This window comes from Erythrolamprus reginae, chromosome 1, assembly GCF_031021105.1.
Source record: "Erythrolamprus reginae isolate rEryReg1 chromosome 1, rEryReg1.hap1, whole genome shotgun sequence".
Lineage (NCBI taxonomy): Eukaryota > Metazoa > Chordata > Lepidosauria > Squamata > Dipsadidae > Erythrolamprus > Erythrolamprus reginae.
The window spans coordinates 247,871,354-247,895,878 of NC_091950.1; the positions used below are offsets into that span (position 1 = coordinate 247,871,354).

General features: G+C 39.9%; 1 protein-coding gene across 2 annotated transcripts in view; it reads right to left on the reverse strand.

The window, feature by feature from the left end:
• Window positions 1–24,525, reverse strand: part of KLHL29 (kelch like family member 29) — a 510,819-nt gene that overhangs the window by 88,815 nt on the left and 397,479 nt on the right. For both annotated transcript variants that reach the window (XM_070732799.1, XM_070732801.1), the window contains 2 exons: window positions 9,729–9,928; window positions 4,661–4,920 (listed from right to left, as the gene is read on the reverse strand). In XM_070732799.1, the coding sequence (XP_070588900.1) occupies window positions 4,661–4,920; window positions 9,729–9,928 (460 nt within the window). The remainder of the gene's footprint in view (window positions 1–4,660; window positions 4,921–9,728; window positions 9,929–24,525) is intronic.

A 24,525-nucleotide genomic window follows, 5' to 3' on the forward strand; every position in this document is an offset into this window, starting at 1 on the left:
GAAGATCCTTGCATCCCTAACCCCTAACCCAGGGGTCTTCAAACTTGGCAACTTTAAGACTTGTGGACTTCAACTCCCATTCCTGAGCTAGTCCTCCTCTAACTGCGGCCAATTTGCTCTTTGAACTTCACAGCTCTATTTACAAAGAACCATAAAGATTATCACAGGAGATTCAGGAAAGGAAGATCAAGGGGGAAGATAGCAAAGTTACGGTACTTCTCTCGCCTACTGGAACTGGCAGAGCAGAAGCGATTGAAATGGCAACTTCACCGGAGAAAACGTAAAGATGCAGGCAAAAGAAACGGTTTCCTTCCTTCCTAATCACCCATGTGCCAGATATGTACCGGAAATCCAAATGAGTGTGCACATGGTCGTACTGCTGCTGACTCTGTTTGTAGCCCAGGGAGTCGCCCTGTCACCTGCGTGTCTTTCCTCCTTCCTTCCTAGCCTGTCAGTCAGCTTGCTAGGGCAGCAACAGCGACGGCAGATCCTCAGGTGGTCTGGGAGTAGGCTTTGTGCAGGAAGAGTAGCTGCGTTTTTCAGGCAGCAGTTGTGGGGTGGGCTCACTTTGGACAGCAATGGTGACAGTGGCTGCTCTTCCTCAGGGACGGTGGGATGGCTTAGATGACAAGATGTGGCAGGAATCCTCAGTCCTCAGCTAACATGGCACCGGACCAGATTATCTCAGGGACCTCCTTCTGCTGCACGAATCCCAGCGACCAGTTCGGTCCCACAGAGTGGGTCTTCTCTGGGTCCCGTCAACTAAACAATGTCTTTGGCGGGACCCAGGGGAAGAGCCTTCTCTGTGGCGGCCCCGGCCCTCTGGAACCAACTCCCCCCAGAGATTAGAATTGCCCCCACCCTCCTTGCCTTTCGTAAGCTACTTAAAACCCACCTCTGGTGCCAGGCATGGGAGAATTGAGATACCCTTTCCCCCTAGGCCTTTACAATTTTATGCATGGTATGTCTGTATGTATGTTTGGTTTTTTATTATAATGGGTTTTAATTGTTTTTTAGTATTGGATTATTGTTATACGTTGTCTTATTATTGCTGTTAGCCGCCCCGAGTCTCCGGAGAGGGGCGGCATACAAATCCAATAAATAATAATAATAATAATAATAATAATAATAATAATAATAACAACAACAATAACAACAACAGTTCCACAGACCTCTTTCACCTTTCTGATTGGCAGTTGGATCAATCTCCTGGAATACCTCCAACCAGCTGTTTGTTGCTACTGTTGTGCCAACTCCCTCCCCCCTCCCCAGGTATGTCTGATGCAGCATTCGGTTTATAAGACGCACCCAGTTTTTGACCCTCTTTTGGGGAATAAAAGGGTGCGTCTTATACTCTGAAAATACAGTACCTTTGATAGGATTTTCATTCAATTTACCATCTTATCACAGCATGTAAAGCAAGATTCATAGATTATAGCCAGGTCCTGCTTATTTTTTTTTATGCAGGTCAGTTTTAAAATATGAGGGGTTAATAACACTGAGATTTAATTGTTAGTGAAAACGAAAGCAAGAGCTAGTCTCCTTTAGGCCATTCAGAAGGCGAGTGTAGTACAAAAGAGTGAAATTTGTTTCACATTACTACTAAGGCAGTGCTAATTCAGTAGTACTGGGCTCTTTCTCTGAATATTGTTGACTGCAAAATTAACCATGTGCTGAATTCTTGCATCATGCAAGACACTCTTCATTCTAGAGCAGTGTTTCTCAACCTTGGCCGCTGGAAGATGTGTGGACTTCAACTCCCAGAATTCCCCAGCCAGCAGAACTGGCTGGCGAATTCTGGGAGTTGAAGTCCACACATCTTCCAGCGGCCAAGGTTGAGAAACACTGCTCTAGAGCCATCCTGTTTCCATTCCTTATCCAGGTTTCTGACCTGCTATTCTTTGCATTGAGCATAATTTAATGTCTTTCCGTATTCCTTTGGCAGTACAACAGCTTCTGAAATGTATTGGACGATTTTAGATTGCCAGTGATTTCAAATGTACTTCCTGCATGCTTTCCATATTATATTAGTGCCCAGAACATTTTGAATGATGGGATGATCTTGTTAGTCTTCTGGTATTTTAATTGGCCTACATCCCATAAGGTTTTGCTGATCTCCACTCTAAGAAAGTTTTGGAGGCTATAAAATCAGCTTTGGTTACAATGGATATTGTACTATTTATGGGGATTATTTGATTAAATCCTGGAGTAGTAGTAATAATAATAACAACAAAACAACAACAGCAACAGCAACAGAGTTGGAAGGAATTTTTAAAAAGAAATATTGGACGAAAAATATATGTTTGTTCAGCAAAAATAGATAATTACTTCCTACCCTATGCAGAGTTAAATATTATTTAAAAACACTGGCATAAATCCAAACATATAAATACCCTGCAATGTCTTTGGGATAGATCATAGTTATTTCAAATTCTCCACTGTTCTGGACACTTATTAAATTATTGTACAAAATGAATCAACCTCCTTTCCTTCTGAACTGAGAGTTTACTTTAATAATATTTGTATTGTTGAATTCCTAAAACCTATAAGCAGAAACTAAGCCCAATTGAGAAGGGAAATCTATTGCAAACTCTTTTTGTAAGAAGTGTGCTTCTGATATTCTATCTTTGTGCATATTAAATAGACAACCAATTTTTAAACTGCCTTATAAAATGAATTTGTTTATGTGAGTGAAGTAAGAATGGTTGAGCATTGAAACCTATGGAGTAAGGTATTTGCTTAGTTTGATTGTAATTCCAAAATATTATGATTCTAATTCATCATAGTTCTTCTAAGTGTTAACATTTGCTAAATTCTGAAAAGTGTAATTTTGCCCCGAATGAAATGTTATGAGACAACAAGGAATACAAACCGGTTATGTACATGGAACATGCCATAGAGGCATCTTATAAATGTCAGACACAATAACAATATCACCTCGGCCACAACTTCATTGAGCTGAACTTATGGAAGAAGCAAATGAAGAGGCTGCTTGATCACTGAGTCAATTCTTATACCTTAGATCAATAATGTGTGAAGTTAGCTCAGTGTAAATCTTAATCAGCAAAGACAACTGGTAAATTTACGTGCTGCTCTCGTAATTCTTCTAGCCAACGAAAACATTTTACTATTAAGATTCTCCAAACCAGGGCAGAATTTATAATCTTTTATCTGAATTTTTATCTCAATTAAGATCAATTGCTAGCACGGTAGCTATCCGGAAAAAGTTGCCCTAATAAATATTTACTGACATTTGCACAGCCAGCATTGATCTAGCATAGTTCCTCTCAGTATACCATGTTCATAAGCCAATTATGTAATCAGCATGCAATGCTCAATACTTTATTGGGGTTTTTTTGCTGAAGAGGCATCATTTGAATGATGAGGACCCGGATTGTGGGGGCAATATGCTGGCTCTGTTAAAAAGTGCTATTGCTAATATGTTGTAAGCCTCCCTGAGTCTAAGGAGAAGGGCGGCATAAAAATCGAATAAATAAATAAATAAATTTGTTTGCTTTTTACAAAACAACAAAACTATGCCTTCCATTTTGGAAGGCATACCTCCCCCAATACTAATCCTTCTATCCAGGGGTGGGCAGCAGGGAGGTCGGGGTGGAATGTAGTTCCACCGGTGAAAATGAAGCTGCATGCACAGCTCCAGCTGACCGGTGGCAGTCACTTCCTGGATTACCAGTCTCGACTCGGCTCTTTTTGTCCCCTCCTGCTGCTGCTGCGCGTGCCTTGCTTTTTACCTCTCTCCTCCTTCCTGGCCTCCGATGAGCTTCCCTGTCTCCTGCCCGGCTCCCCTCCAGCCCCCTTCTGAGGCCAGGAAGGAAAGAGGAAAAAAGCGAGCAACAGCAGCAGCAGGGAAAAAAAGGAGAGTCAAGCCAAGCCGTGCCAAAGCAGTCTGGGCTGCGGTCTTTTTCCCCTTGCAAAGCCCTCACTCCGCCCCGCAGCTGAGATGAAAAGGCATCGTGAGGCAATAATAACCTTGTGACTCTCCCTTTGCTTTCCAATATTTTTAAATCCCCCCTCCTATCCTCCTCTTCCTCCTTGGAAAGCGGCAGGGAGACCAGCACCAGCAGGAGTTGCGGGGTGTCCTTTTCCTCCCCCATCTTTTCTCAATAGCTGATCGGCACCTGTTCGCCTAGCTACCCAGCCTGAGGTGGGGGGCGACCCAGGAAGTAGAGCGTGGGAAATGTGAAGCAAATGGTCACCCCAGTGAGCAACATTGGTGAGGTTGCAATTCAAGGACTTAACAATTCACTTGAACGATGATGATCATTCAAGCCACTCCCACCTGTTCACATGGCTGGCAAGCCATTCCCACCTGGTCACATGACCATCAAGCCACACCTACAAAATAAGCCACACCCACAGTTTGGCAGTAAAATTTTTGGCTGCCCATTACTGCTTCTATCTATTTTTTGTGTTGTTGTGGCAACAAATATGAATCTTTTAATTTTAATCTGATACAGCAATCAGATGACGAAACTGAATATGCACATTTGCATTTTTACACACATCTGCATTTTTCTTTGCTCTTATCCAGCGACCTTTAGATTTGAAAAGGAAGCAAGTAGCATTTGATGTAAAAGTGCTTTTCTGAAAAAAAATAAAAGAAAGAGCAGGCATCTCATAAGCTCTGCTATATCCTTACCTGTCCTCTGACTGACGGATCTTTTTTAATCCACTTTATCACTGTTTCGTAAACCAGTTCTTCTGTTTTTGTGTTTAGGCTGTCATTTGACATGTAGGAAATGACGTCATCCTTTGAGATATTAAGAATCTCCTCTTGATTTGCCACCTCTGGGAAGATCTGCAGGGCATAGGCCTTCGCCATATTGTATAGTTCGCTGCACTGCATTGCTTCAGCCATGGCTAATATTCCTAAGCAATTGCTAGCAGTCAACTGTTTTTCTAAAAAGAACACAAGAAACAAATGCTATACAACACGTTTTCCATTTTCTTGACCAATATTATTACATGCCACAGGTCATAAATGTATACCATTGGTAGCTGTCTGTCACTTCTTGATTCTGATTGTCATTAATCGCAATAACACTCAGACTCATGTACAGTTTTACAGCACTCTCTAAGAAATTTACAGAGTCAGTATATTGGCCCCAACAATCTGAGTCCTCATTTTACCGACCTCAAAAGGATGGAAAGCTGGTAGTGAGCTAAATTAGCCTACAGTAGTGCCTTCTAACCACTGTGTCACCATGGCTCATGCCATTTGAATACCATCTGGAATCTCAAAGGGTGATTGGAGATGAAGGATAAGCACCAATCTCTAACAAATATGCATAATAAAGGTAGTAATATAATTACAAAATGCGCCTAGCACAGTGATGGCAAATCTATGGAACAGGTGCCACCGGTGGCATGCAGAGCCATATCTGTTGGCACATGAACAGTTGCCCTAGCTCAGCTCCAATGTGCACGTGTGTCCAGTCATCTGATTTTTGGCTTGCACAGAGCTTCTGGGAGGGCATTTTTGGCTTCCAGAGAGCTCTGGGGGAATGGAGGAGAGCATTTTTACCCTCCCCTGCCTCCAGGGAAGCCTTTAGGGCATGAGGAGGGTGAAACACAAGCCTATTGGCCCCACCAGAACTTGGGAAACAGGCCGTTTCCAGCTTCCAGAGGACCTCTGGGGGGCGGAGGAAGCTGTTTTTGCCCTCTGCAGGCATTGAATTATGGGCATTGAATTCACGATAGTGCCACTCATGCCCTTTCAGCACCCGAGGAATAAAAGGTTCACCATCACTGCCCTAGCATATCTTAAATATTAGCCTTACAAGAGAAAATGAACAGCCACGAGTAAGGGTGATGTTAAGGGCTATGTAAACATGGCAGTTCCATGAGAGCGTTAAAGCATACATAAATTAGCAATAAGATACAGGGTTCAACATGCTGAGAATCTTAGATTTCATTAAAAAAACAATTTTTAAACATTTATAATTATTATGGTCCCAGAAATCAGAGAATTTGGTGCAGTTAAGGATACTACTTCCTCTACCCACCCACCCTGCACTGCAGCAGTGACTTTGCAGTTGTTTCCCAATTAAAACTCAATGGTTTGGGATTAAACAATTCTTGAAATTAATTGCATAAATAATTGTAAGTCCTCAGAAAAAGATTAAAATAAGTAAATCCTCAAGGAAAAAAACCTCAAAAAAGATTAAAATAAATAAACTCTTAGTAAAAGATCCTTAAGCCTTAAGAGCGTCACCCCAGAGGAAAGAAAATTGAAAGCAAAGACATTTCAAAGGAGAGAGAAAATAATCTGAATCCCATATTGATCAGGGTAAAGATCTACTTTTACTTGGAAAAAAATAATCTTATTTGACGGCAGTGGGGAATCTTTTATAAGAAATACATTTTTCAGTGGAAAATCAAAAATATCTATTTTTACATCAAGGATCTATCTTTATTTATGTAGTTCCTTGAGTCAATTAGAAATCACCAAACATGCACTTTACTGTAATTTAAGGTAAAATGTGCCCTCGACACTACTCCGTAGGAGACTAACCAAGTGTAGCCGAGGGGATTAAGTGAGAGACAGCTGCAACTATCATCTCCAGAAAGCTTGGTCCTTTCTAAAATGGAAACCAATTGGACAAAGCTGTCTAAGGATATGACAGACACAAAATCTGAGTAAATGAATAACTGTGTTTTTGCACAACGTATTGGGATATTGATGACTTTGAGGTTTTGAACTGGTCTTGTTTGACTAAAATTCTCCTGCCAGTTGTAACCTTCAGCTAATCCAAATGGTGCATCATAGGGCCAACATTTCTGAATCAAGATATCACATATTTGCTAATCAATCAATCAACCAACCAATCAATCAATCAATCAGTTATTTATTTGACATCTATGCTGTCCAATCACAAAGGACTCAAGGTGGCTTACAAAATAATATGATACAATACAAAAGATACAAGCAATAAAAAGAAGTCAAATATAATCTCTAAAACTAACCCTGTGATAAAACCCATTTATATTAAAAAAACAGTCAATTTAAAGAACATGTGCATCTGTGACCCTTTACTACTGTGTAAATGAAATTTAAAAGATCTTCACACCAGTTGTATTGCCAAATTTGTGGCTGTGCAGCATTGCCACAGTGCCATAGCCAGCACCTATTATGATTTCTGATCCTCCCTGCCAGCTTCTTACAAGCAAAGTCAACAGAGAAGGAAGTCAGAAACCATTTCCACTTTGTTTGCTTTTTGGCCTGACTGTGGTCATTCTGTTGATCTGTTTAGATAAGTAAATATCTCTGAAACCATGACTCAACAGGGTCATGGGGATGTCTAGTTTGTCTCTAATACTTGTGCTGCCATATTAGCAAAATAAGTTTCATTTGGAAAGTGCTGTTTGCACACTGCACTGAAAAAAAGATTTTTTTTTGGACGGTAATTCAGGCCTACAATTTAGAAAGTAACTTGCTAGTCTTCATGTTTGCTAATGAATTTTAAGGGTTAAAACTATTTCGAAATCTATAGCACTTTTATAATAACAGAACTCAGTTCTCTTGAATAATTCTTACTATCAAAGGATCCAGGGGAGGTATAGTTCTTCCAATTTCTGAAGCATTGGCTTTAGAACAATATAAACATTTACTCTTTTTTTTTTGCTGCTTCTTTAACCTGTCTGCTTACTAATGATTAAGCTTTATATCAGCATCCTTCATTGTGATTAATGATAGTCCAGGTATAGATTTTAAAAGCATCCCACCCCCCAGGATTTAAAATTAAGAGGTTGTTTAAACTGAATTGTTTTGGTCTTTGGTTATGGCAGTCAATGTTAGTGCCAATATAATGCTTCATCGTATTCAGACAGGTGGAAGGAATACATATAGACAGGTTGAGACTGCATCATCCACTAACAATCTGCTAATCGTGATTATTAAGATATCTCTAAAACCACATCTTCACTAATCCAAAAATATGCAAATGAAAGGGAGGTTCACACACAGTGCCAAATCAGGATTTGGGCATGGCTTAACATCACGAGCTAATCCAGCTCTAAAGATTTGTTAAGCATGGTTTATAACATATGGCACCCTGCAAATTCATCTAACTATGCTTTATTCAGAACATTTTGATAAAAAATGTGGCTTAACATGATATTAAAGAAAAAAAAACCTCTCACGATTCTCCAGTCTGAATGTCTGACAAGCAGAGGGATAGTTGCAGCTGTAATAGTCCACAAGCAGCAATATAATTTCATCATTCTTTTTCCTTCTTCACCAATTAAGACAGTAGATAGAATTATAAATTCTACTCCATTCATTGATTCCTATTCAGATCATGTTCTTTCTTACTTGGTCAAAACCTTGAGGTACTCTATTCAGCTGTACTAATATTGCAAGTTTTCATGGGAAAGCACTGCATTTAGAGATCATATTACATTTCTCCTGTGTATCTGGTTATTTTCTTTCCAAAATAATAATAATAAAAACACATTAAAAATTGACTACAAGACAGCAAGGAAAATAGAGAACTGCTCTAAATATTCTCTTCAATCCTTAGGTTACTTAAAGCCATCTAAAAGAAAATGGAAGAGGAGAGGAAGAGGAATACAAATTCAAATAGAAAATTAATCCCTAAGCCAATTTACCTCTGTATTATAGTGAGGAGACCTAACTAGTTTTTCCATTAGTGTCTCTCAGAAGAACACTGGAAATAGTGTTTTAAAGTGATGCAATGCTTATGATAAAATGAAAAATGAGTCCAGCTAAAATGCTTTTCTCTAAACTTTTCATAGAGCAAATATTCTACGACCTGTTTCTGCAACTCAATCCAGCAAGGGCTATAAATCAAAACAAGCAATTATATTTTATGAATTCTCCAAATGAGAATGCAAGCCTCCAAGTTCCTCATATATAATGAAACTTGCAGCTAAATCTCCCAATTGCATAACTATAACACAGTTCACTGAATTCAAATATTAAGTATTGGAAAAGGAAAGTTTCACATTGATTTAGTGGAAATAAATATATTGTGTTATAATAGCTGAATCTTTAGAGATAATGTGTACAGGTATATTTGTGGACTATTATAAAATCTATACAATCTATTAAAACATGCTGGGGCACAGTTATTAAATCTGCACTAGGGCGGCAAATATGATGAGATATCCATCTTTAAACTCTATGAATAAAATCTGGACCAAACAAATGCAGTGAACTCAGGAAGCACAAATGCCTTAAACCCCATTTGGGCATTAGTGAACCCAAGAATGCCCATCTCATCAACACTTTTGGCAACGAGGGTCGCTGTAATGATGTTAGTGGGGCAAAACTGGGAAATGATTCAAGCCCCCCTACCCCAAAAGAAGAGCAAGCTTTCTTGCCTTTGCCATAACTTTGGAATTGGGACCATAAATAGCAAGTAAGTAGGGAAAGGAAGTAACAGGAATGTTGGATTCCATTTGGTTGTACATATTTCTTTTTTGGGGGGGGACTTTTGTCCCCAAGAGTTCAAGTAGGTGGGTGAGAAATCCCAGTTTCAATGCGCTTTTTAATTCCTCAGTTATTCTGAATTAAGACAAAAAGTTTGAACAATCCCTCCTCTGTTCCATTTGAAGGCATTTCTAAAGGGCATTTCTAGGGCTCTATGTTTCTTGGATAGTTACAGAATGTAAAATGCTATAGTTCGTACATAATCCTAGAGAAGCTGAAAGGCAAAACAGACAGAAATAGCATCAATACTTACCTAGAAAAGAGACACAGACTTTGCAGAATGTATGAAACTGGAATTTGCTGGCAGCCTCGAGAAGGGTTTTAGCGTTGGCAGAATCTATTACTAAGGAACCTGTATAAACAAATTCCAGCAGCAGTTCCAGAACATCCGCTGTGAGATTTGATAATTCCAGCTCCAGCTTCTCGCTGCTTCGGCTACTGTCCCGGGGTGACCTAGCAACAGCAGACAACGAAATTCTTACAGGACATTAACTTTCCCCCAACGGTTGTCACTTACTGATGCCCAGAAAATCATATTATAAATTCACTGACACAGACTCTTCTTGTTTTTGTTTAAGAATTTAAAAAAAATACTGTATCTTTAAAGAACAGATGAACTTAAAAGGGTTTTTATTACTGGATCTGAAAGAGAAAAATCTGCACACTCCAAAAAAAATAATAATCAAGTTTATTGCTACTCTGCATATTCATGCAAAAAAATCGCAAACCAACGAAATGAACAAAAATTAAGAACAAAATCAGCCAACATTAATGAAAATATGGAATAGGATTAAATTTCAAAGGGAAGCAATACATTTTTATGTTTACAGTTTTCATCACTCCATCATGGAATAACAAAACCAAGCAGGAGAAAAATAAACCCTGCTTTGTAAATGAACACCTTATCTCTTTTTTTTTGTTGTTTTTGTTCCCAGGAGCTTCACCCTTCATAAAATACATGGGATTATATCTCCAAATAGAAAATAAATGGCAAAATGGAGCTTAAAAATTCTTCGTATTCTCAAGGCTGCAGGCAATTTGAAAATAATCTGTTCATTTGGCATCGACACATTGGTTGACCCTAAAAATATATTGTTCCCTTTAAGGCGCTTTTAAAAAAAAATAGAGGAAGGAAGGAGACCTCTCATGGTATTGCTTTGAAAACTAAATACAAGACGAGATAGACAGACAAAATGGTTAGAGCAAAGGAGGGACGGGGTGGAACAACGACCAGCTCTGCCACAGCCAGCCAGCAGCCATCCTCTCGAAGTCACATGACTGTGGCCTACCGCTTTTTCCTGCGTAAAGTGCTGAACAATTGGGTGATCAAAATAGCGCCTGCATTTCAAGTGTGCATTAGTGCTTGTGAATTTATCAGACAAAAAAATAGATACACGGGGAAGGTGGTGGGGTGTTGGGGGGGAAAGGGCCCAGTTCCTAACGGCTGGCACATGGATATAACTGCTGCAAAATGCTAAAGTTGGGTTATACCTGAAAGACAAAACGAAACAAAAAGCATTTGGTAATATCAAGAAAAGGGGAGGAAAATCTGTTAGCGTAGGAAAGCAAATGCCTTTGAAATGGTTAGAGCCATCAGCACCTTCTCACAGAAACCTTAATTGGTTTTCATGTGGGTTCAAGTCCGGGTACTCTGCCATTGAAACCTGTGTCAGAATTAACGCCAACATTTGTATCAGCCTTCAGCAGCTCTGAAGTCTCCCAATCATTGCCACATTATTTATTTTATTATCCCACCTTTATTATTTTTATAAATAACTCAAAACGGCGAACTTATCTAATATGAGTCTAAGGAGAAGGGCGGCACAGAAATCGAATAAATAAATAAATATTCCTTCCCCCTCCTATTTTCTCCCACAACAACAACCCTGTGAGGTGAGTTGGCGTGAGAGAGAATGGCTGGCCCGAAGTCAACCAGCTGGCTTCCATCGCTTAAGGCAGGACTGGAACTCGCAGCCTGTTGGTGTTTAGTCTGGTACCGTAACCACTAGATTTAGCACATTATTACGATTCCTATTTAAGAGAACTCTGCTCTGATGCTACCAAAAGTTTTAATACTTCAACTCGAAAATATAGTGTATGCCTCAGCAATTTTGGTATCTTTACAATAGGGATGCATTTTACCTGGGTAAAAGCTTACAAATAATGTAAATGTTATGAACAAAATAGAGAACTGCACATAGTTAACAACTAGCTTAAATTACTCAATTATTTTGCTGTTTCAATTTGTATGAGAGTCTCTTTCGTCTCCCTATGTGCCTTTTTCTCACTGTTACCACACTGTTATTGATGAGGATGTGTTTACTCATTCCATCATCCATTGCATCTATGCTGATGAAAACAGCAACAAGTACAAGTAGTAAATACGTTAAGGTTAAGTAGTTAAAAATGTTAAGTATTTTTTCTACTTGCTTAATGGAAAAATCATAAATAGGGAAAAACTCACTTTCTGCAAAAGCCAGAGAAAGTGCAAGGTAGAATGTGAATCTGTGCGACAGTATTTCTGTTCATGCTTTTCTCACAAGTTGCTAACATTTATATATGTTAATTGTATCAATAGTTCTGCAAGTGATTAATCATACTCAGTTCTCCCTGGAGACAAAGGGAGGTAAATGCATCCAGAAACCTGTGAATAGCTTTAACCACTATTAGATTTTTTTTTAAAGCCAATATTTGAGACAACTCCAGATTGTTATTTCTCTCTGGAATAATTTTGTGATGATGTCTTCTCTTCATAATATACCAAGCAATAAATGGCTGTTCCAATTGATTAAGCACCAAAACAAAGCTAAGGTGTTTAATCAATCACAAAAGCTGTTCATGGAGAGCATAATACCCAGCAGAGATTTATTGATCTAACATGATTTGCCAGAAATGGAAAAAAATATTATATCCTTTTCTTCTTCTGGTGACAGCTTAATATTGGCAAGATAAGGTAAGAGAGTTGCTGTGTGGCACACAGATCAGGGTATATTTCATGGCAAGAAAGTTCTTGACCCAATCAACAAAGCAAATTACATTAAAACAAATACATTCAAAAAGCAAGCAAACACACAGTGAACAAATATGGCTTCTCTAAAGATGGACAGCCTTGAACAAAGTTAAACAAGAGGCTAGATGGATTTCGATCATGGTTTCTATGACATAAGGAAAAGGATATAAACCCATCCAAACAATGGATTGAGTAGATTAACTTCTATAACTAGACAAACACCATCTCCCAATCCCACTAAAACATATCAATAAAGGAAGGTATTTGTAGAAATGAGGGGTACTTGGTAGTCTCCGAGCTTGGCTGTTTTCTTGAAGATGTTTCAGTACCCAAACTAGGTAACACTATTATTGCTCACTCAACAACTTTAGCACTGATGATGTTACCTAATTTGAGTAATGAAGCACCTGTGACAAAACAACCAAGCTCAGAAATCACCAAAGATCCCCACTAAAACCTATCTGGTAAACTGGAACAAGCAAGGACTGATTAATTAGGATCAATAGCTGTCCCCTCTTTCATGCCTAGGCTAGAGATCTGTTCTTCCAAGGCTGCTTATATTATTTTGGGAATAAAGGCAAAAAAGCAAAAACAAAACCCTCACAACAGCTTCCCTTTCCATCCAGTGCACAAGAAGCTGCTTCTCTCTGCTTAATGGAAGGATCTATCCTGAAAGTAAAAAAAATGAGGACAAAATAAACATTGGATTCAATAGGGGCATTGAAATGGCCTCCGACTACCTCAGATAGGTGTGGGATCTTGTTGGACAGCCCAAGAAGCTCTGAATCCCTTCTTTGGGTGAATTGAGGCAAATGTACAAATTTTCATGATCTGCATTGCATTTAATTGTTGTAGGATCTTCCAACAGTTGTGCATATAATGGGTAGCAATCTACAGAGCGTTGTTTTTTTTTACTAAATAACACACTGGGGGCAAGGAGAATACAGTGGTACCTCATGATACAAACTTAATTGGTTCCAGGAGGAGGTTCGTAAGGTGAAAAGTTCGTAAGATGAAACAATGTTTCCCATAGGAATCAATGTAAAAGCAAATAATGCGTGCAAATCCTTCAGGAAAATCCCAAACTTTAGAAAGGAGGTGAACAGAGGGCAGGGAGGAGCAGCTAAAGGGGGTGGGTGGAAGAAGCAAGGCTAGGCTAAAGGGTGAGTGGGAAGGAAGAAAGGCAATGGGCGCCCCTCCCTTTTCTTTCTTCAAAAGACACCCTTTCAGTGCCTGTGCAAGCACGCTGTACTCCTACTTTTTAAAATGCAAACTCTTTCCCCCTCCAAGCCGCCCCTCCCTTTTCTTTCTTCAAAAAAGGGGAAAAAAAGAAACCCCTTCATCCCAGCAGTAGCGGCTTGGGTTCGTAAGGTGAAAATAGTTTGGAAGAAGAGGCAAAAAAATCTTAAACACTGGGTTCGTATCTCGAAAAGTTCATTAGAAGAGGCGTTCGTAAGATGAGGTACCACTGTATATATAATTTCCCTTAATATTGAAAACATCACTTTCTGGTTACAGTTTTTGGATCAATTTAGCCAGCTTTTGCCTAAATATTTTCTCTCTCAAATACTGTATATATAACCAAACAGTCTGTGGTAGGAATAAACAAAGATGACATTTCTTATTGCTTAAGAGGGCTTCTGTCCCTATAAAACAGGGATCTCTGAAATTTGGCAACTTTAAGACTGGCGGATTTCAACGCCAGCTGGCTGTGGAATTCTGGGCGTTGAAGTCCGCAAGTCTTAAAGTTGCCAAGTTTGGAGACCCTTACTACAAAACAAGACTGTGCAATGTATTTCCGACTGGAGTCTGCACCTGAGTAGCATGCCAAGACCCAAGTTGCTTACAGCAGGAACTGACAAAGGCAGGATCCCTTTATGAAGCTAGGGAAGAAAATGAACATATAGCATTGTTTCATCTTATTCAAATTGAATGAATACAACAGAAACTCAGGGTGGAATTGTGGAGTCCCCAGTACCCTCACAGCTGATCCCCACAATTAAGTGAAGTTAATATAATTGCTAACCATGTTCTTTAATAATGATATCCTTCATTAAAAATTGAATTAAATTAAAATTACTTTGCCGACAAATTTGTGGTAAAGGGACTAGGACAGTGATGGACAACCTTTTTTCCCTCAAGCGCTGAAACTGTGCACATGCATGCTATTGTGCGTATGCGACCACACCCATAATTTAATGCCAACTCCCCTGCGCCTGCCCCTGTGTTGTCCCCCCCCCCATGCACGCACCCCTGTGCTGCCCTGTTTCCCGACTTCCAGTGGGTCTTATAGGCCTGTTTTTCACCCTCCCCGGCTCCAGAGGCGTTCTTGGAGCCTGGGGAGGACAAAAACACCCTCCCCTGCCTCCTGGAGGCAAACAATGCCCTCCCAGAACCTCCGTACAAACTGAAAATCAACTAGCCAGCGTCCATATATGCACTGGAGTTAACCTAGGGTAACGGCTTGCGTGCCAGCAGATATGGCGCCACATGCCATCTGTGGCATGCATGCCATAGGTTCATAATCGCTGCACTAGGATTAGGGTCTTTCTTTGACTCTCTGTGATTGCCTGCGACTGCAGCAGGGAAACACTGCTAAAACCATCAAAGGCTGCAGTTGCTGAGAATACAACAGTTCATTTAGTGACCATTCAAAGTTACGATGTCACTGGGAAAAAAGTGATTTATGACCATTTTTCACACTCACGACCACAGCACTAGCCCCATGGTCACATGATCAAAATTCAAATGCTTGGCAACTGACTCATATTTGTGATAGTTGCATGTTCCGGGGGTTATGTGATCAATCACATTTTGGGACCTTCTGATAAGCAAAGTCAATGGGGAAGCCAGATTCACTTAATAACTCACCAACTTAACAGCTGCAGTGATTCACTTACAAACCTGGCAAGAAAAGTAATAAAATGGGGCAAAACTCACTTAACAAATGTTTCACTTAGCAGCAGAAATTTTGGGCTCAATTGTGGTTGTAAGTTGAGGACTACCTGTAATCATATTTAAAGAGGGGAAGTTGCATTAGCAATTAAGTATTTGTATGGAAAGGGGTAGATGGGGTTATGCACCGTCAAAATTTAGGGGTCTATATAGTAAATTGGAAAAACAAAAAAAAGGAGAAGGGAATTAAAATTTTCAGGTGATGCATATGATACTACATCTGAAATGCTATATCTGGTACAAAATGTCAAAATGTGCATTTGTACAATTTTATGTATTACAGGAGGTTGCTTGCAATACATTTTAGAAATCAGTAAATACTTAAATTGTATGGTGCGTTAGTCCCCCCCCCTTCCCCCTTAAAAGTTGAAATAGAATGATGTCATTTATTGGCCCAGTAATCACTGCTCACATTATAAAGGTCAAACATTTCACACTGTGGCAGGAAATCAATAACTTCCCCCAACAATTCAAGGGGGGATTTTTTTTTTTTGCTTCCAAAGAATAATGTCTAATAATTAATGATTTTTGTCCTTTTTTAATCAGCATGGCATTGGAAAATAGATGCACTGAATACCATATTTTTTGGAGTATAAGACACTCCGGAATATAAGACACACATTAGTTTTGAGGGAGGAAAACCAGAAAGAAAATTCAACCTCTGCCTACCAGCATCCATCAGTATTCATCGGGCTAGCTTCCTTGCAGCAAACAGCTTGGTCAGCTTCAGCACGTTATTGTAGTCTGATAACAGCTGATTGGCAGTTGGATCGGCCTCCTGGAATACCGCCAATCAGCTGTGCCAGGCTGCAGCGATCACCAGAGCACATCGCCGCCTCCACACATCACGTTTTTGGCTTCCACATGCTCTATTTTAGACCTATTTCAGGCTGCCAGGATTGCCACAGCACATCACTGCCAATCGCCACCGTCACGTATTGCATTTTTGGCTTCTGTGCATTGTTTTCGGCCTCCGCACATCACATTTTTGTTTGGTTCCAGGAGATGGGCATTCCCACAACCACCGTTCCACGCCACCTGGAACAGGTCAAAAATGTGACACACGGAGGCAAAAATGAGGCTCACAGAGGCCAAAATGCAACAAGCGGAAGTGGAAATTGGCAGCGATGTACTGTGGCAATCCCTGCAGCCTGGATCGGATCTAAAATTGAGCATGCAGAGCTTGAAAATGTGATGTGCAGAGGCAAACAATGGCTGAAGGGCGGGGGCTGGTGAGTAAGCAGGGATTCGGCAACATTTGGTGTACAAGATGCACTGCAATTTTCACTCGCTTGGGATGGGGGAGTGCGTCTTATATTCGACAAAAAGTAAAGGTAGTTGCTCAGGCCTTATAAAAATATTCGGAAGTCAATCAGAATTGCACTCAATGTATATCAGAGGTCAACCAATTTGCTCAAGTTGTATTAAAGGAGGAAGTGAGCTTTATAGCACTAACTTTATGAGGTTTATCAGTGAATTATTCCAGAATTAGGGCATATGGAGCCTTTAGGGACTACACCAGCTCTTCTGTATTCCTGCTATATAACATTGTATAAAAACAATATCACTGCCCCTCTCCCCCCACATGTATATATGTATCATACTCTTTACCAATTGGACTTAAGACCTATCTATCCCTAGGATTATGAAGCAAATATTTGACTTTGGGAGAACATACAGGGGCTATCAAGGGTTGTACACAGAACTATTGTGTCTATATGGTACACAGAACTACTGTGCCCTGAATCCGAAAGGAGAAGGGTGGCCTATAAATCGAATTAAATGGATGGATGGATGGATGGATGAATGAATGGATGGATGGATGGATGAATACTGGTATATCCCTGTCTCCACACTCGGTCAAGTACTGTTTTGCATCTGAATTCAAATGTTGCATAGCTACATTACTCACCTATTTTGTATCTAATCATGGGGTGATTAATGAACTTAATCTATGAAATTAAGAAGTATTTTCAAAAAGTATTTTTTTATGATTTGTAGATGAAAGGAAAAAAAATATTAAAATCTAAGAATGTATGCTTCCAAATTATCTTATTTTTTAAACTGCTTCTGTTATTCAGGCATACATTCCTCCTCATCCTTTATAACCACCACAAATGGTCTATTTCTACACACAGTGTGCACATGAGCAGACTTTCACATCAAAACATTTCAATGAAATTGCTTAGTTAAGGTGTTATTTTATGATATTATGGCATAAAGTTCCTTCAAACTCAAAGCTGCATTCAGAAATTTTAGTTTATGGACAGGATTTGTACACAGCCTCCATCTACCCCCACAGGGCTAAGCTTCATAGATCTCATTACACCTGCTAACCATATTTATTTTGGCTGATTAACCATCTGATTGTATTTTGAAGGCTGGTAATATTCTTTTTTCAAATTCACATTACATATGGAAAGCTATCTATACATATTATAGACAGCTGTCTGCTCTCTAGTTACTTGTCTGAGTTACATTAACAAGTCAAAACAAACTCAGGTTGTTAAAAAATGAAGCCATATGCCAGAAGAAGTGGTGTGACTACAGTAATGTGAGATACATAATTCAGAACAATTGTTTCAGATTTTTTTTCTATCTGAGGAATGTAACAGCATTCCCTACAGAGGCTGTTTCAAAATTGTTAAAATTATTGTTTTGTTGCAAGCAAATTCTTTTGACTGAAAGTTCAATGAAGTTTTGTCTGTCTTGGAAATTATGAGCTGCCGCCCTGTTTTCTATTAAAATCTGGGTGAGAACACTATTTTAAATACCCCAAACTTGTTTTATTTCAAGGCGGTCAACTAGTCTGCTCTGACTAGAATTAAACAAGGAACCGTATCAATTTTAATAGGACTGAAATATTAAGAATAAATTCTTCTGAACTTGGTTTAATTGGTCTGGCATTTATATCAGGGGTCTCCAACCGCCGGTCCGCGGACCGGGCCCGGGCCGTTGGGGGTTTTCAGCCGGTCCGCGGCGCCAGGGCCCCCTCGGCCTTTCCGCGCTGCCCACCGCCCGCCCGATTTGCCCCCTCTGCTCCTCTGCCACCTCCTGCCTTTCACCGCAGCTCCTCCCGCACCCGGAACGCACGCCCTGCCCGCCTCACATTTGCCGAGAGGACTTTCGCCCCGGGCTCTCAGCAAGGGGGCTGCATGAGAGGCGGGGCCGGCGGAAGGTGATATTCAATGTCGGGGGCGCACGGGCGGTTTTGCGCGCGCTCCCTATCTCCCTGCTAGCCCACTCGGAATACTGTATTCAAAATAAGAAAAGCCTTCGCCGGCAAAGGCTTTTCTTATTTTGAATACGTATTCCGAGTGGGCTAGCAGGGAGATAGGGAGCGCGCGCAAAACCGCCCGTGCGCCCCCGACATTGAATATCACCTTCCGCCGGCCCCGCCTCTCATGCAAACCCCCTTGCTGAGAGCCCGGGGCGAAAGTTCTCTCGGCAAATGTGAGGTGGGCAGGGCGTGCGCGCGTCACCGCTGAGAAGAACGGAGAGAGAACGAGAGTGAGTGAAAGCAACAGACAGCAAGATAGAGAGAAAGTGAGAAAGAGAGAGTGAGAGAAAGGGGGGGAGAGAAAGAGATAGCAAGAGAGAGAGAACAAGAGAGAGAAAGAGCGTGAGAAACAAAACAAGAGAGAAAGAGTGAGAGAGAGAAAGCAAAAGAGACAGAAAGAAAACAAGAGAGAGAAAGTGAGAAGAAGAGAGAGAAAGAGGGGGGAGAGAGAGAGAAAGAGAGAGGGGGGAGAGAGAGAAAGAGAGGGAGAAAGAGAGGGAAAGGGGGGAGAGATAGCAAGAGAGGGAGAGAGAAAGAGAGAGGGAAAGGGGGAGAGAGGGGGGAGAGAAAGAGGAGATAAAGGAAGAGGAGAGAGAGAAAGGAAGAGAAAGAAAGAGGGATAGAAAGAGAGAGAGAGTGAGAGATGCTCAGTGAGCCTTTCTTTGAAGTTGCCTTTCTTTCTTTCTTTCTTTCTTTCTCTTTCTTTCTTTCTTTCTCTTTTTCTTTCTCTCTTTTACCTTTCCTTCCTCTATTTCTTTTCTTTCTCCTTCCTACCTTCTTCCCTCCCTCCCTCCAGTCCTTCCTCTCTTACTCTCCCCTTTCATAAGTTTCCTTGCTTCCTTCCTCTGTTCCTGTCCCTTCCCTCTTTCCTTCTTTCTTCCTTCCTTCCTTCCTTTCCTCCCTTCCTTTCCTCCCTCCATTTCTTGCTTTCCTTTTCCTTCCTCCCTTCTTTCCTCCCTCATTCCCTTCTTTCACTCCTTCCTCTCTTACTCTCCCCTTTCACACCTTTCTTTGCTTCTTTGCACCCTTCTTCTGTTCCTGTACCTTCCCTCTTTCCTTCCTTCCTTCCCACCCTCCGTCCATTCATTCACCCATTCCTCTCTTGATCGCCCCTTTTACGGCGCCGCTGACAGCTAGCTCCCCCCCCCCACCGGGCCATGGAAAACTGGTCTAGCTGAAAGCCGGTCCCTGGTGCAAAAAAGGTTGGGGACCTCTGATTTATATCACACAAACTATATTCATAAAAACCTGAGGATAATTAAAAGAATTTGGGTTGGATTATTTACTATTACTTATTAAAGACAATAGTTCCAATTCTATGCCTCAGTAGTTGGCTTCAAACATTGCCAGAAACCATAGCTTAAGTGATTGTGGCTCATTAGAGACTTTTAAAAAGAGATTGGATAGCCATTTGTCTGGAATAGTATAGGACAGTGATGATGAATTTTTTTTTGTTCATGTGCTAAAAAGGGGTGGGGGGGCATGTGTCCCCACACCCATAATTCCATGCGTCCCCCCACGCATGCATGCATGCCATACATCCCCGCTCCCAGCAGGCCAGTTTTTCGCTCTACCCAGGCTTCAAAGCCTTTTTAGCAGCCTGGGGAGGGTGAAAACGGCCTTCCCCACACCCTGGAGGCCTTCTGGAGGCCACAAATGGACAATTTGCCAAGTTCCGGTTGAATCAGAACTTCCTCTCTTTTTATTTTTTGGACCCATAGGCTTCAGAGCCTTTCTAGGAGCTGGAGAGGGTAAAAACGGTCTTCCCCACCCCTCCGGAAGCCTGAAATGGCCCATTTGCCAACTTTTTAAATTGGGAAATGGGCCATTTTTGGCTTCTGGAGGGGTGAGAAGGTCATTTTTGCTCTCCCCAGGCTCTAGAATGACTCTGAAGCCTGGGGAAGCAAAAAAACCCCCAAAACCTGGTACTTCTGGTTCAACCGGAACTTGACAATCTGAATGTTTCTAGCTTCCAAAGAACCTCGGGGAGGGAGAGGCCATTTTCACCCTCCCCAGGCTCCTAGAAATACTCTGGAACTTAGGGAGAGCAAAAAACGGGTGTTCCCCATCCCCTCCGTAAGCTGAAAACAGGCTGTTTCCCAACTCCTAGTAGGCCCAGAAGGCCCAAAAATCAGCTGGCTGGTGTCTGCATGCATACCGGACTGAGCTTGCATGCCGGCCAATATGGCTCTGTGGCACATGTGCCATAGGTCACCGTATAGGATTACGGGTATAGGTCATGGTATAGCATCACTGGTATACGATCCCCTGCTTGAGTAGGGGATTGGACCGCAAGACCTCAAAGGTCCCTTCCAATTCTGTTATTCTGTGTAGGTTCGTATAACATGCTAAATCACAATTAAATAAGCACATGATGGTTCAGTGCACTGTGAAAGCTCAATCTGTCTCTTTTTAGTCTCAAAGGACTCTGTTGTAGAAAAATCCAAGTCCTATCATTAAAGGAATTATCTTACACAAAAGTTAGTATCCACACAGCAATTTCCCTTAAGTTTTCTATTTTTGGGCTGCCAAAGAGCCCATTTTTCACAACTACCAAAATGTCTCTGCTTAACTTCTGGTGGAAATAAATCCCATAATTTAGGATTTGATGGTATTCGCTATTACTTCCGAGTCAAAGGCCTCTGCATAAGACTCTTCTTAATTCCATTGTTTTTGCTGCAAGTGCCATTAATGGGCTCTATTTTATTCCCAAAATATGCCTGATATACCTGTTTTATTTTTCCAGTTATGTGTTATAGAAAAAATATCTACCCTTTCAGTATTTATGAATGTTTTATACGGTAACAGTTTCAGAAACTTATCTTGCAAACTTTACACATCTTTTTAGTTATTTTCAATTCTGCAGATGGATGCATTTACTGCCTCGGGATATGAGGATTTACCAGATCTATTTCAGCTTACTGGAAGGATGAATCTTTTGGCCTATGTTTACATTTGCTCAGTTTTGAGAAAATATCTTTCATTGGTGCAAATCCATGGATCTAACAGTCTGTGTCAGTAAATTACTCACCATAGTCATTGTCATTCACTGAAGCCAAATCTGGCTTGATGAGAAATACTGTGAGATAAATTTAAGCAAATTCAATGCTATAGTTGCTGAGCAAGTATGCTGAACTACAAATCTGCTATTCTGCTATAACTTTTGGAATTTTTTTTTTTTGGGGGGGGGGATACAATCTTAAAAGCACAGCTTAAAATAAGAGGCAAAAGAATAAGCCAGTTGTCTTTGGAACAAAACGTTCCTTAACAGGCTTGTCTTTCTCAGAAAACTAACTGAGTAGGCTTCCTTAGAATCTGTTTCTAGAGGAACAAAGACAACGGACCGAAGAATTATTGTTGGCCCAAATACATATGAAAGCATTACCAGAAGCCACCCTGTCTACTATACTACATAATAGCTCAGTTGGTTACTGAATGAAACAAAACTATACAACTGAAATGCTCCTGAAGCCTCAAGGACAGCCAAGGACAGAATACAAAACATAGCAGGAAAGAACAGAGTTGTCATTCTAGACATAAGACATTTTATCTGACCTCTTTTAATCATATTTACTGCACAATACTAAAAGAAGGTAAGGAACACAATCGTTGCTCTAACAATTAATTTTCACTCCAAAGTATTAAAGTATTTCCTACTCTGAATTATGCAAAATTCCAGATACTGCAGTATTGTTAAATATTTGTTCAGTTCAGGCTGAATTTGATTAACATTTAATCGTTTTTATATGTTGAGTAAATTCCATGTGAAATAAGAATTTTTCAAGTGTCTAATTTATTGAGATCAAACAACTCTCTAATATTTTTATCTGTTTCCTCCAACGAGATAGAATGGTTAAGAAAGCGAAGAAATCTGCATCTTGTTTAAAGATTTTGGATTCATTTGATTAAAATTTTAGGTGAGAGCTTAATTCATGTATTGTTGTTGTTAATTCATATACCATTGTTATCTCCTGGATCACCAAACTATCAAATTTTGTATTTCTCTCTTGGATAACAGGAAAACAACTAAAAAAAAAGAGCTGGCCAAATAATTAAGGATATAGAAGCACAAAATAATATGGCTATCCTTAGTAAGGTGGGTAATTTGAAATGGCTGAGTAAATACAAACATATTTTTCAAGTAGAGAGCTATTAGAAGTTACAATGTCAAAACATCTTAGGGAGATATTTACATGAGCAAGATTCAAACAGCTTGACACAATGGTCAGATATGGGAGATTCCATTCTATGCTCTACAATGAGCATCTCTGCACTTGCGGAGTGGCAGAGGTAGAAGACCTGGCTCACATATTTGATTGTTGCTTGTGTATCAAATGAATGACCCATTGGGATCCCCATATCAAAACAACTGACCTTATGCGTGGTCAGAACCTGAAACTAACATTTAAAACAGCATAGTATTTAAATAAAATGGTTTGGTTGTGATTTACATATGTGGGACTGATTGAGGTAGATTGCAGGGGTGACAACGAAATATAATTTTATTGTGTTTTATCTATATCTTAAATTATTGTATTTTATTCAATTTCATTTTAGACTGTATTTTATTTCAACTTTATTTTAAATTGTGTTTCATTCCAATTTCATTTTAAATTGTATATCAAATTCCACTTAAATTTGTTTTTCTCAAATTTTATTAATAATTTGTTTCTGAAACTTTGTGCTTTGACATAGCCCAAGGGCTATAATCAATAAAGACTCATGTCATGTCACATACCGTTGTTCCTGATCTTCCTGATATGATGATATTATAATATAGGAGCACTTGTCAGAAACTGTGTTTTATGTCTTCATTGAATTAGGTGTCTCTTGCTTTTGTCATTATTTAGTAGATATTAGACTTCAAATTCCTCTGCCTCCTATGAATTTGTAGAACATTACCATTTTTTACAGTTCCGATTCCATGCATTATTGAAATCAAGATTGCAAAATCTTGACCACTACCATAATAACATATGAGTTAAGTGAACTATTCAGTACTTTGAATATTGTTCAGCACTGCCTTTTTAACGTATTATTAGATCTTTTTTCCATAATTACTTACAAACAGTGTAATGTTTAACTGCAACATCTTGCAATTTTTAAAATGATGGTATATTCACATAAACCACTAATTAAACATAGGTGTCTTTTTTTTACTACAGGTTCTCTGTGGGCGTGGCTTGGTAGGTATGTCAGGGGAAGGTTACTGCAAAATCCCCATTTTCTCAGCTGGGACTCGGGAGGTAGGGAATAGAGGGGGGCAGGGGCAGTTATAGGTGGTATTGACCGGTTCTCTGAACTACTCAAAATTTCCATTACTGGTTCTCTGAATTACTCAAAATTTCTGCTACCGGTTCTCCAGAACTGGTCAGAACCTGCTGAAATTTACCTCTGGTCACCAGGTGGGGCTAGACAGACTTCAAGTGAGATTTAATGGATTCATTAATATGTTCTGTTTTTTCATCAGTGAAATAAGTAAATCCAGCTATTTTGCTGTAGTTTCTGACTTTATATATATACTCTTTCTCTCCTTGAAATACTGAGATAACTACATCCTCCAGAGATGTTGAAAGGGTTGTTTTTTCCCAAGTCTTTTCCAAGCCATCTCCATATCATTACATCTTCTGCACTTAGGGATTGTTATAATTGATAAATAATCAGAGGGCTTTAGGGAACAATTATTTCCAGATTAAAATAACTTGAAATTAGTGACATATTAGTTGTGTTTTAATACTCAATCTAGTATTGAGTACAGAAAAATTATATTTGGAACTTACACTTCAAAAAGCAACTATACAAATC